General features: G+C 42.9%; 1 protein-coding gene across 1 annotated transcript in view; it reads right to left on the reverse strand.

The window, feature by feature from the left end:
• The window catches only part of TUBD1 (tubulin delta 1), a 32993-nt gene that overhangs the window by 3956 nt on the left and 17031 nt on the right, over positions 1-12006 (reverse strand). The window contains exons 7-8 of the mRNA XM_066363140.1: positions 4489-4629; positions 818-1001 (exon numbers count right to left, since the gene is read on the reverse strand). Of these exons, the coding sequence (XP_066219237.1) occupies positions 818-1001; positions 4489-4629 (325 nt within the window). The remainder of the gene's footprint in view (positions 1-817; positions 1002-4488; positions 4630-12006) is intronic.

Genomic DNA, 12006 nt, shown 5'->3' on the forward strand with positions numbered 1-12006 from the left:
TGATGGTACTTGTAAGGCCTCTAAGAGGTGATTAGGTCACAAGGGTGGCGCCCTCATGAATGGAATTACGGTAGTGTCCTTATATAAGAGGCCCATGAAACCACTTTTGCCTGTTCTGCCATTTGAGGACACAGAAAAAAGACACACCTATGAACCAGAAAGTGTGTTTTCACCAGATATCCAATCTGTCAGGACCATTTTAATCTTGGACTTCCTAGCCTTCAGAACTGTGAGAAATATTTATTTTTTATAGACTACTCAGTATATACTATTTTTGTTAAAGAGCCCAAACAGACTAAGATGCTCCAGATCCTGCCTTGTGTTTTGTTTTGCTTTTTTGGGTTTTTTTTTTTTAGACAGAGGGAGAGAGAGAGAGAGAGAGAGAGAGAGAGAGAGAGAGAGAGAGAGAGAAACAGACAGATAGGAAGGGAGAGAAATGAGAAGCATCAACTTGTAGTTGCGGCACTTTAGTTGTCTGTTGATTGATTTTTCATATGTGCCTTGACTGGGGGGCTCCAGCTGAGCCACTGAACCCTTGCTCAAGATAGCGACCTTGGACTCAAGCCAGTGACCTCTGGCTTCAAGCCAGCAACCATGGGGTCATGTCTATGATCCCATGCTCAAGACGGCAACCCCATGCTCAAGTTGGTGAACCCGTGCTCAAGCCAGCAACCTCGGGGTTTCAAACCTGGGTCTTCAGCATCCCAGGTTGACGCTCTATCCACTGGGCTGCCACCTGGTCAGGTCCTGCCTTGTGTTTTAATATTATATTATCAACCTAAGGTTAGAAAGGTTTGTAGATTTATCTTTTACTTACTTTGAAGCAAACATATTCCATGCTTTACCCACCATCACATTGAGTGGTTTTACTAAGAACTGGCTGTTGCTGACCAATGCTGCAGACTTCTCATATTTGCTGAAGGCTCGCTGAGTTTTCCACACATTGAAAGCACTATCAGGTTTTAACCAGGAAGTATAGAGACCTGGATCTTTAAATCCCCCTAGAGTAAAACAACATAAGCCATTGTTCACATTGTAAATCATTAATTTTGAAAACAAATTAATAAGGAAATATCCATTTCACCAAAAATCTCCTTGTTTTGCCTTTTAAAATAGCTTTATATTAAAAAAGATAAAAATAATTTAAAAAACATTTTTTTAAGTGAGAGGAGGGGAGATAGTGAAACAGACTTCTGCATGTGCCCCCACCAGCAACCCCTGTCTGGGGTCGATGCTTGAATCAACTGAGCTATTTCTAGCACAAGAGGCTGACACACTCAGACCAACCGAGTTATCCTCAGTGCCCAGGGCCACGCTTGAACCAATCAAGCCACTGGCTACAGGAGAGGAAGAGGAAGAGAAGGGGAGAGAAGCACTGGCCAGGGCCAGTAACACTAGCTTTATATTGTTTTTAGATAAATGATTTCTACTCATCATTAAAAAATAAATAATTCACACCATTCAGAAAAGGATTATGAAGAAAATGTTTAACTAAGCAGCTGAAATGCCACCATCCAGAAATGACTATGAACATTTTGCTGACCCTATGTATGTATGACCCTTTTTAGCAATAAAAGATATATGCTCTTCTGTAGTCAGCTTTTTATTTTTAAAATTGATTTTAGAGAGAGAGAGAGTAAAGGAGAGAGAAACATCAATTTGCTGTTCCACTTATTTTTTTTTTTTCAGGGACAGAGAGAGAGAGTCAGAGAGAGGGATAGATAGGGACAGACAGGAAGGGAGAGAGATGAGAAGCATCAATCATCAGTTTTTTGTTGCAACACCTTAGTTGTTCATTGATTGCTTTCTCACATGTGCCTTGACTGGGGGCTACAACAGACTGAGTAACCCCTTGCTCGAGCCAGCGACTTTGGGTCCAAGCTGATGAGCTTTTTGCTCAAGCCAGATGAGCCCGCACTCAAGCTGGAAACCCCGGGGTCTTGAACCTGGGTCCTCTGCATCCCAGTCCAATGCTTTATCCACTGCGCCACCACCTGGTCAGGCTGTTCCATTTATTTATGCATTCATTGTTTCATTCCTGTATGTGCCCTGACAGGGGATCGAACCTGCAACTTTCACATATTGGGACAGCACTCTAACCAACTGAGCTACCTGGCCAGAGCTGTAGTCTGCATTTTTCATTCACCAACATATTGTGAACCGCTTTTCCATTTCAATGAATATTACTCATATTTAAAGGCTCCTTATATGAATATACCATAATTATGTAACACATTTCCTACTGTTTGGAGTTTAGGTTGTTTCTATAATGTTGTTAGTGTGAATGATATTGCAATGAATATCTTTGCATGAACACCTCTATGCACCTGTGTCATTTGCTGTGGATAAATTTTTAGAAGTTAGATTACTTTGCCTGACCAGGTGGTGGCGCAGTGGATAGAGAGTTGAACTGTGATGCAGAGGATCCAGGTTTGAAACTCCAAGGTCACTGGCTTAAGCACGGGCTCATCGGGCTGGAGCACAATCTCACCAGCTTGAGCCCAGGGTTATTGGCTTGAGCGTGGAATCACAGATATGACCTCATGATCACTGGCTTGAGCAAAGGGTCACTTGCTCTGCTGTAGTCCCGGTCAAGGCACATATGAGAAAGCAATCAATGAACAACTAAGGTGCCACAACGAAGAATTGATGCTTCTCATCTCCCTTCCTGTCTGTCTGTCCCTATCTGTCTCTCTCTCTCTGTCATAAAAAAATTTTTAATTAGATTACTTTATATATCCTTTTACTAATTCTCTTTTTTTAAGATTTAAAAAAAAATTCATTTTAGAGAGGAGAGAGAGAGAAAGAGAAGGGGGGAGGAGCAGGACGCATCAACTCCCATGTCAGGTCAGGCTCATAGTCTTACTTTATTTATTTATTTATTTATTTTTTATTTTTTTTATTTTTTTTACAGAGACAGAGAGAGAGTCAGAGAGAGGGACAGACAGACAGGAATGGAGAGATGAGAAGCATCAATCATTAGTTTTTCATTGCACACTGCTACACCTTAGTTGTTCATTGATTGCTTTCTCATATGTGCCTTGACCGTGGGCCTTCAGCAGATGGAGTAACCCCTTGCTCGAGCCAGCAACCTTGGGTCCAAGCTGGTGATCTTTTGCTTAAACCAGATGAGCCCGTGCTCAAGCTGGCAACCTCGGGATCTGGAACCTGGGTCCTCGGCATCCCAGTCCATCGCTCTATCCACTGCGCCACCGCCTGGTCAGGCCATAGTCTTACTTTAGATTTTAAAAGAAGCCTGACCTGTGGTGGAGTTAGGCTGATGTGCATTTCAGTCCCAGAACTGTCACTTACTAGCTGTGTGACTTAAACAAGTCAGGAACATCTTTGTGCCTTAGATCCCCAGCAGTAAAGTGGGGACAATAAGACCTTCCTAGCACCTGACCAGGCGGTAGCACAGTGGATAGAGCGTTAGACTGGGATGTGGAGGACCCAGGTTCGAGACCCCGAGGTCGGCAGCTTCGAGCGTGGGCTCATCTGGCTGAGCAAGAGCTCACCAGCTTGGACCCAAGGTCGCTGGCTTGAGCAAGGGGTTACTTGGCCTGCTGAAGGCCCGTGTCAACCTGGAACCCTGAGGTAGGTTACTGGTTCAGAGCCCTGGGCTTGCCTGGCCAAGGCACATATGGGAATTGATGCTTCCTGCTCCTCCACCCCCTTCTCTCTCTCTTTCTCTCTCTCTCTCTCTCACTCACTTTCTCTCCCCTCTCTCTCTAAAAATCAATAAATAAAATCTAAAAATAAATAAAAAGACTGAAGAAAACATACCATGTGATTGACTTGAAATGTTCTCTTTTTAACTGTTACTAGTTTTTTATTTAAGGGGTATTACAAAGACAAGATTGTTCTGTCTTCCTTATATCACAGCTAGAAGCAGCAAACATGCCATTGCTGAAACCATCCAATAAGGATAATATAAGCCTTGAATGAATAAGAGAATTGCTCTTCTAACTTCCTGAAAATTTTGTAACAAAATGCTTGGCACAGAGACCACTAGCTGTCCCCCAATATCTGTTCTCCCTTTAGTAACAGAACCCCCAAATTTTAACTGTGGTCACGGTGAGCCTTGCAGAGCTCGGTGTGGCACATGATTCAGTCCCAGTCAAACAGATACAAACTCCAGGTGGTGTGCACCCAAGGAAGACAGAGAACGCCCTTCTTTGTGCATCCCTATGTCATTTGATGGCTGAAGCTCTAACAGATGTCTGGGAGTAAAAGGAGGAAGCCACAAGGTAAAGACAACAGAACAACCAGATTCAGGAAGCAAGAATTAAACTTGTATCTTATTTAAACCACTTCTATTTTGGTGTTCAGTCACATACTAACTGATACAATGGTTATATTTTGCTACTAAAACACAGTTATTATTTTCCTTTCTCTAAAAATAGATTCAGGGACTTTTGTTTTTCACCGTGTATATCATATATACATGCAAAAAAGTACATCTTAATTTTCACCTTAACTTCTGCTTACCCAGATTGGCACTGTGCACATCTTTTCCACGAAGGATGACCAAGTTAGCAATGGACGTGTTAAAGCAAAGCTCCTTGTTGAGAGCCATTTCACCAAGAGTAGGACGTCCCGATAAAGGAGGCTGTACCTGCCAATCAATACCTACCAAAAGAAAAGAGAGACAAAGAGATTTTATAAATGGCTTTGAACAAGAAGAGTGGTTGAGGCCTGACCTGTGGTGGCGCAGTGGATAAAGTGTCGACCTGGAAATGCTGAGGTTGCCAGTTTGAAACCCTGGGCTTGCCTGGTCAAGGCACATATGGGAGTTGATGCTTCCAGCTCCTCCTCACCTTCTCTCTCTCTCTCTCTCTCCCTCTCTGTCTCTCTCTCTCTCTTTCTCTCTCTCCTCTCTAAAATGAATAAAAAATAAATAAATAAATAAATAAAAAAGAAGGGTGGTTGAATTGTTCTAAAACTGATTATGACAATGGTTGCACAACTCTGTAAATTTACTAAAACATCATTGAATGGTATCTTATAATAGGTGACTTCTATGGCTTATAAGTTATACTTAGTAAAATCATTAAAAGTGTATAACATTCTGTCAAAGCTGTACTTGTTGGGTAATTCATCACTCTATATTACTTAGAAATAAAAGTGATGCTCTATCAAAAAGTTTCAAAAAGAAAAAAGAAATGAGGCCAAAGATGGGCCTTGAAAAAGAAATGAAGCCAATAAAAAAAAAGGGCCTGACTAGGTGATGGTGCAGAGGATAGAGCATTGGTCCGCGATGCTAATGACCCAGATTTGAAACCCCAAGGTCACCAGCTTGAGCGCAGGGCACCAGCTTGAGCGTGGGATCATAGATATTACCCCATGGTTGCTGGCTTGAGCCCAGGGTCACTGGCTCAGTTGGAGCCCCTGGTCAAGGTACATATGAGAAAGTAATCAAAGAACAACTAAGGTGCCACAGTAAAGAACTGATGCTTCTCATCATATGAGGCCCTGGCTGGACAGCTCAGTTGGTTAGAGCATTGTCCTGATGGCGGGGGGTTTTGATTCTGATTAGGCACATGTGGAAACAGATTGATGTTTCTGTCTCACTCTCTCTCTCTCTAAAGTCAATATACATTTAAAAAAAAAAAAAAAAAAAAATATATATATATATATATATATATATATATATATATATATATATATATATAGGCCCTGACAGGTTGGCTCAGCGGTAGAGCGTCGGCCTGGCGTGCGGGGGACCCGGGTTCGATTCCCAGCCAGGGCACATAGGAGAAGCGCCCATTTGCTTCTCCACCCCCCCTCCTTCCTCTCTGTCTCTTCTTCCCCTCCCGCAGCCAAGGCTCCATTGGAGCAAAGATGGCCTGGGCGCTGGGGATGGCTCCTTGGCCTCTGCCCCAGGCGCTAGAGTGGCTCTGGTCGCAGCAGAGCGACGCCCGGGAGGGGCAGAGCATCGCCCCCGGGTGGGCAGAGCGTAGCCCCTGGTGGGTGTGCCGGGTGGATCCCGGTCAGGCGCATGCAGGAGTCTGTCTGACTGTCTCTCCCCGTTTCCAGCTTCAGAAAAAAAAAAAAAAAAAAAAAAAATATATATATATATATATATATATATAAGGAAAAATTAAGCAAATATATATATTTTTTCTGAAGTTGAAAACGGGGAAGCAGTCAGACAGACTCACGCATGCGCCCGACCGGGATCCACCCGGCATGCCCACCAGGGGGTGATGCTCTGCCCATCTGAGGCGTTGCTCTGTTGCAACCAGAGCCATCCCAGTGCCTGAGACAGAGGCCACAGAGCCATCCTCAGCGCCTGGGCCATCTTTGCTCCAATGGAGCCTTGGCTGTGGGAGGGGAAGAGAGAGAGACAGAGAGGAAGGAGAGGGGGAGGGATGGAGAAGCAGATGGGTGCTTCTCCTGTGTGCCCTGGCCGGGAATCAAACCCGGGACTCTTGCACGCCAGGCCGACGTTCTACCACTGGGCCAACAGGCCAGGGCCTTGTTTTGTTTTTTAAGATTTTATTTATTCATTTTAGAGAGGAGAGAGAAAGAGAGAGAGAGAAGGGGGGAGGAGCAGGAAACATCAACTCCCATATGTACCTTGACCAGGGAAGTCAGGGTTTCGAACAAGTAACCTCAGTGTTCCAGGTTGACGCTTTATCCACTGCGCCACCACAGTCAGGCACAAATAAAATTTTAAATAGGCCTGACCAGGCAGTGGTGCAGTGGATAGAGCATCGGACTGGGACACAGAGGACTCAGGTTTGAAACCTCGAGGTTGCCTGCTTGAGCGCAGGCTCATCCGGCACAGGGTCGCTGGCTTAAAGCCCAAGGTAGGCCCCCAGTCAAGGCACATATGAGAAAGCAATCAATGAACAACTAAGGAGCTGCAATGAAGAATTGATGCTTCTCATCTCTCTCCCTTCCTGGCTGTCCCTATTTGTCCTACTCTCTGTCTCCGTCACAAAAAATTTTTAAAAAAATTTTTTTAATTAAAAAAAGTTTTTGCTTGACCAGGAGGTGGCGCAGTGGATAGAGCGTAGGACTGAGATGCAGAAGACCCAGGTTCGAGACCCCGAGGTCACCAGCTTGAGCGTGGGCTCATCTGGTGTGAGCAAAAAGCTCACCAGCTTGGACCCTAGGTCACTGGCTTGAGCAAGGGGTTACTCGGTCTGCTGAAGGCCCACGGTCAAGGCACACATGATAAAGCAATCAATGAACAACTAAGGTGTCGCAACAAAAAACTGATGATTGATGCTTCTCATCTCTCTCCATTCCTGTCTGTCCCTATCTATCCCTCTCTGTGACTCTCGCTCTGTCTCTGAAAAAAAAAAAAAGTTTTAAATAGGGAAGTAACTAAACACACATTATAAAAAATATAAATAAATCCCAGATGGGTTAAATTTAAATATTAAACATAAAACTATAAAAATACTGGGGAACAGAAAATAACTGCTCACAAAAATTAGGGGATATTTCAAAATGAATATGAAGCGATAAAATATCTCCTTATTTTTGTGAGCAGTATATTCTTATGGCTTTGGGGTAGGCAAGGTTCAGAATCTATAAAGAAATATTTATAGGTTTGCACACCATACAAAAGGCAAAAATATTTGCAATCAATGTAATGAAAATGGGGTATAAATCTATATACAATATGTTTTCTCCCACCTAAGATACAATTGATTAAAAGAAAAAATATGGCCCTGGCCAGGTAGCTCAGTTGATTAGAGCATCATCTCAATACACCAATATGGTGGGTTCAATCCGTAGTCAGGGCATATATGAGAATCAACCAATGAATGCATAAATAAGTAGAACAACCAATCAATGTTTCTCTTTCTCTCTCTCTCCCTCTGGCTCTCCTTTCCTCTCTCTCTCTCTCTCTAAAAAAATAAATAAATAAATAAAAAATAAAGATTTGATTTGAAAGAAGAAATGTAAAATTATTATATTATTTAAATTCTATACTTGCTGAAAGAGTTCTTTTAGAGAAATTAGGTCTAGATTTTTAAGAAATCATATTATTCTTGAGCATGCATTATGAGAAGCAAATGCTTTCCGTTTCTTCCCCCCTACTTTCTCTCTCTCCTTTCTCTACAATCAATAAAATTTTAAAAATAAAAATTTAAAAACATATATAAGGTTTTTCTTTTAAAATTTCCATTGATTTGAGAGGAAAGGAGGGGGAAGGGGAGAGAGACAGAGAGAAAGAAGCACCAACTCATTCTTCTACTTAGTTGTTCCATTTAGTTGTGTACTCATTGGTTGCTTCTTGTACGTGGATGGGAGATCGAACCTACGACCTCAGAGTATGGAGACAATGCTTTATCCACTGAGCAACCCAGCCACAGCCAATTGGAGAAGGTTTTTCTAAAATGTTTTCACATTCAGTGGCTTTTTTTTTTTTTTTTTTTACAGAGACAGAGAGAGAGTCAGAGAGAGGGACAGATAGGGACAGACAGGAACAGAGAGCGATGAGAAGCATCAATTATCAGTTTTTCATTGCGACACCTCAGTTGTTCATTGATTGCTTTCTCATATGTGCCTTGACCGTGGGCCTTCAGCTGACCAAGTAATCCCTTGCTCAAGCCAGTGACCTTGGGTCCAAGCTGGTGAGCTTTTGCTCAAACTAGATGAGCCTGCGCTCAAGCTGGCGACCTCGGGATCTTGAACCTAGGTCCTCTGCATCCCAGTCTGACGCTCTATCCACTGCGCCATTGTCTGGTCAGGCACTTTTTTTTTTTTTTGACAGAGACAGAAAGAGTCAGAGAGAGGGACAGATAGGGACAGACAGGAAGGGAGAGAGATGAGAAGCATCAATTTTTCGTTGTGGCATCTTAGTTGTTCGTTGATTGCTAGTTCATTGATTGCTTTCTCATATGTACCTTGACCGAGGGGATACAGCAGAACAAGTGACCCCTTGCTCAAGCCAGCGACCTTGGGCTCAAGACAGCAACCTTGGGTTTTAAGCGAGCAACCTTTGGGCTAAAGCCAGCGACCATGGGGTCATGTCAATGATCCCACACTCAAGCCAGAGACCCCGTGCTCAAGCTGGTAAGCCTGCACTCAAGCCAGCGACCTCAGGGTTTCGAACCTGGGTCCTCTGTGTCCCAGTCCAATGCTCTATCGACTGTGCCACCACCTGGTAAGGCTCATGTTCAGTGACTTTATCACTTTTTGACTCAGCATTAATGATGCCTATGTTTTCACACATTATTATCTTCTGTGCCTCCAGAACATCAGTGATACAGCATTCTTTAAGAGAATTCATGTAAATATAAGTGATTTCTGCCTAAGTAATGTTGCTGAGCATGTCTATTGATCATGATGGCTGCCTCTTCCCTACCCTAGCAGAAAACTAAAGATTTTCTGGAGAAGATAGATGGAGGATCTTTGGTCTGGAGAGTGCTGGCAGAATTAAGGGCAAGATACCTACTGAAACTAGAGAGATCAAGCGAAAACCATGACCGCTCCCTTCTCTTTCCCCCAGATCACTGGAGCTTTGTCTAAACCCTCTGAGCAACCAACAGAGAAGACAAGCAAAGAGAACATCTAGGCTGTCTTGTTCACCCTGGCTGTTGTGAACAATAATCCACATTGAAGCAGGTCAGAAGGCTTAAAGAGATTTCTTCAAGAAGGTGAAACAGCCTGACCAGGCGGTGGCGCAGTGGATAGAGCGTTGGACTGGGATGCGGAAGACCCAGGTTCGAGATCCCGAGGTCGCCAGATTGAGCGCGGGCTCATCTGGTTTGAGCAAAAGCCCACCAGCTTGGACCCAAAGTCGCTGGCTCCAGCAAGGGGTTACTCGGTCTGCTGAAGGCCCGTGGTCAAGGCACATATGAGAAAGCAATCAATGAACAACTAAGGAGTCACAACGAAAAACTGATGATTGATGCTTCTCATCTCTCTCTGTTCCTGTCTGTCTGTCCCTGTCTATCCCTCTCTCTGACTCACTCTCTGTCTCTGTTAAAAATAAATAAATAAAAATTAAAAAAAAAGAAGGTGAAACAGATAGACTACTTGAATACATCAAGAAAAAATTTAGACAAGTAAAAAAACATTTTGGGTTTAGTAAATTGATGGTACCTAGAAAAACCAAGCAACAAGAAAACAAGGCAATTATTAACTGAAGAAAAATTTAAAAATTATACAGGAAAGGAAAGGTAATCATAGGATACTATGTGGCTCAGCTGTGACTAGCATTTACTTGGTCTGGATTGTGTAAAGCTGAATATTGTTTTAACCTTGTGATGACACTACTATATTGGATGGATGATGAGACAGAAGGGTGTCTGTTGGGCTGATGTGCCAGTGTGGGGAAAAAAGCTAAATCCTAACCTCCATGGTGGTAAGTAAATAGGTTATACCTAAATGAAAACCAACAAATGGCAATGAGTAGATAAAAATAGTAAAAGAACCAGCCAAAGAATTTTGAAAAATGGTTGCCTCTGGGAAGGAGAAAATAGAAGAAGGTTATAGACTGATAGTTTTAACAACCAGCTTTGCAGAATTACTTGACATTTAAAAATATATATATTTATTTGTTTTAGAGAGAGAGAGACATATAGAACAATCTGTTTCTGTATGTGGCCTGACCTGGGATGGAACCAGCAAACTGCATATCCAGATGATCTAATCAACCAAGCTATCTGGCCAGGGCAAATTACTTGACTTTTTAATCTATGTGGATATAACAAATTAGTGTATACATGTAGTAGAAAACTTTGTAACTATTAGAGAGAGAACGTATGTCTAACTGTAATGAATTTGAAAGGAGACCACAAAATACTGTTATGATGAAAAAAGTTATAGAACAAAACATACATATTATGCCTGACCAGGAGGGGGTGCAGCGGATAGAGCATCAGACTGGGATCTGGAGGACCCAGATTTGAAACCTCAAGGTTGCCGGCTTGAGTGTGGGCTCATCAGGCTTGCGCATGGGCTCACCAGCTTGAGCGCAGGGTTGCTGGCTTGAGTGTGGGATCATAGGCATGACCCCATGGTCCCTGGCTTGAGCCCAAAGGTCGCTGGCTTGAGCAATGGGTAATTCACTCTGCTGTAGTGCCCCGCCCTGTCAAGACACATATGAGAAAACAGTCAGTGAACAACTAAGATGCCACAATGAAAAATGGATGCTTCTCATCTCTCTCCCTTCCTGTCTGTCCCTCTCTCTCTCTCTAACGAAAAAACCCACAAAAACAAAAATATATTATGTGATTCAGTTTTATTTTTTTAAGTCTGTTTATATACTCTCAAAACTCTCTCTAGTTCTCATATGCATAAATTAATCCAAACTGGCAAAAATAAATCCACTAATAAAATCAAGTTTAAAAATAAATTGTTTTAAATAAAACAAAAATAAATAAACAAGTAAAATTATAACTTATCTTGGTTCAGATGGCCAAGCCAAAAGCAGTGGAAAATTATTCCCAGGCCTTACTTTTATTTATTTTTTTTGTATTTTTCCAAAGTGAGAAGCAGGGAGGCAGAGAGACAGACTCCCACATGCGCCCAACTAGGATCCACCCGGCATGCCCACCAGGGGTTGATGCTCTGCCATCTGGGGCACCGCTCCATTGCAACCAGAGCCATTCTAGCACCTGAGGCGGAGGCCATGGAGCCATCCCCAGAAGCCAGGCCAATTTTGCTCCAATGGAGCCTTTGGCTGCAGGAGGGGAAGAGATAAAGAAGAGGGGGAGGGGTGGAGAAGCAGATGAGCACCTCTCCTGTGTGCCCTGGCTGGGAATTAAACCCAGGACTTCTACATGCTGAGCCAGCGCTCTACCACTGAGCCAACCAGTCAGGGCCCCACGCCTTACATTTTAAATGAGAAACTGCCAATTTCTCAATTGCCAGCATGTGCCCTGATGAATTGTTATGGACCAATGATTTTCAACCTTTCTCATCTCATGGCACACATAAACTAATTACTAAAATTCTGCAGCACACAAAAAATATATTTGTTGCCAATCTAAAAAAAAAAAAAAGTATAATTTTGATTCATTCATACCAGACAGCTAT

The sequence above is a fragment of the Saccopteryx leptura genome, chromosome 2 (genome assembly GCF_036850995.1).
Source record: "Saccopteryx leptura isolate mSacLep1 chromosome 2, mSacLep1_pri_phased_curated, whole genome shotgun sequence".
Lineage (NCBI taxonomy): Eukaryota > Metazoa > Chordata > Mammalia > Chiroptera > Emballonuridae > Saccopteryx > Saccopteryx leptura.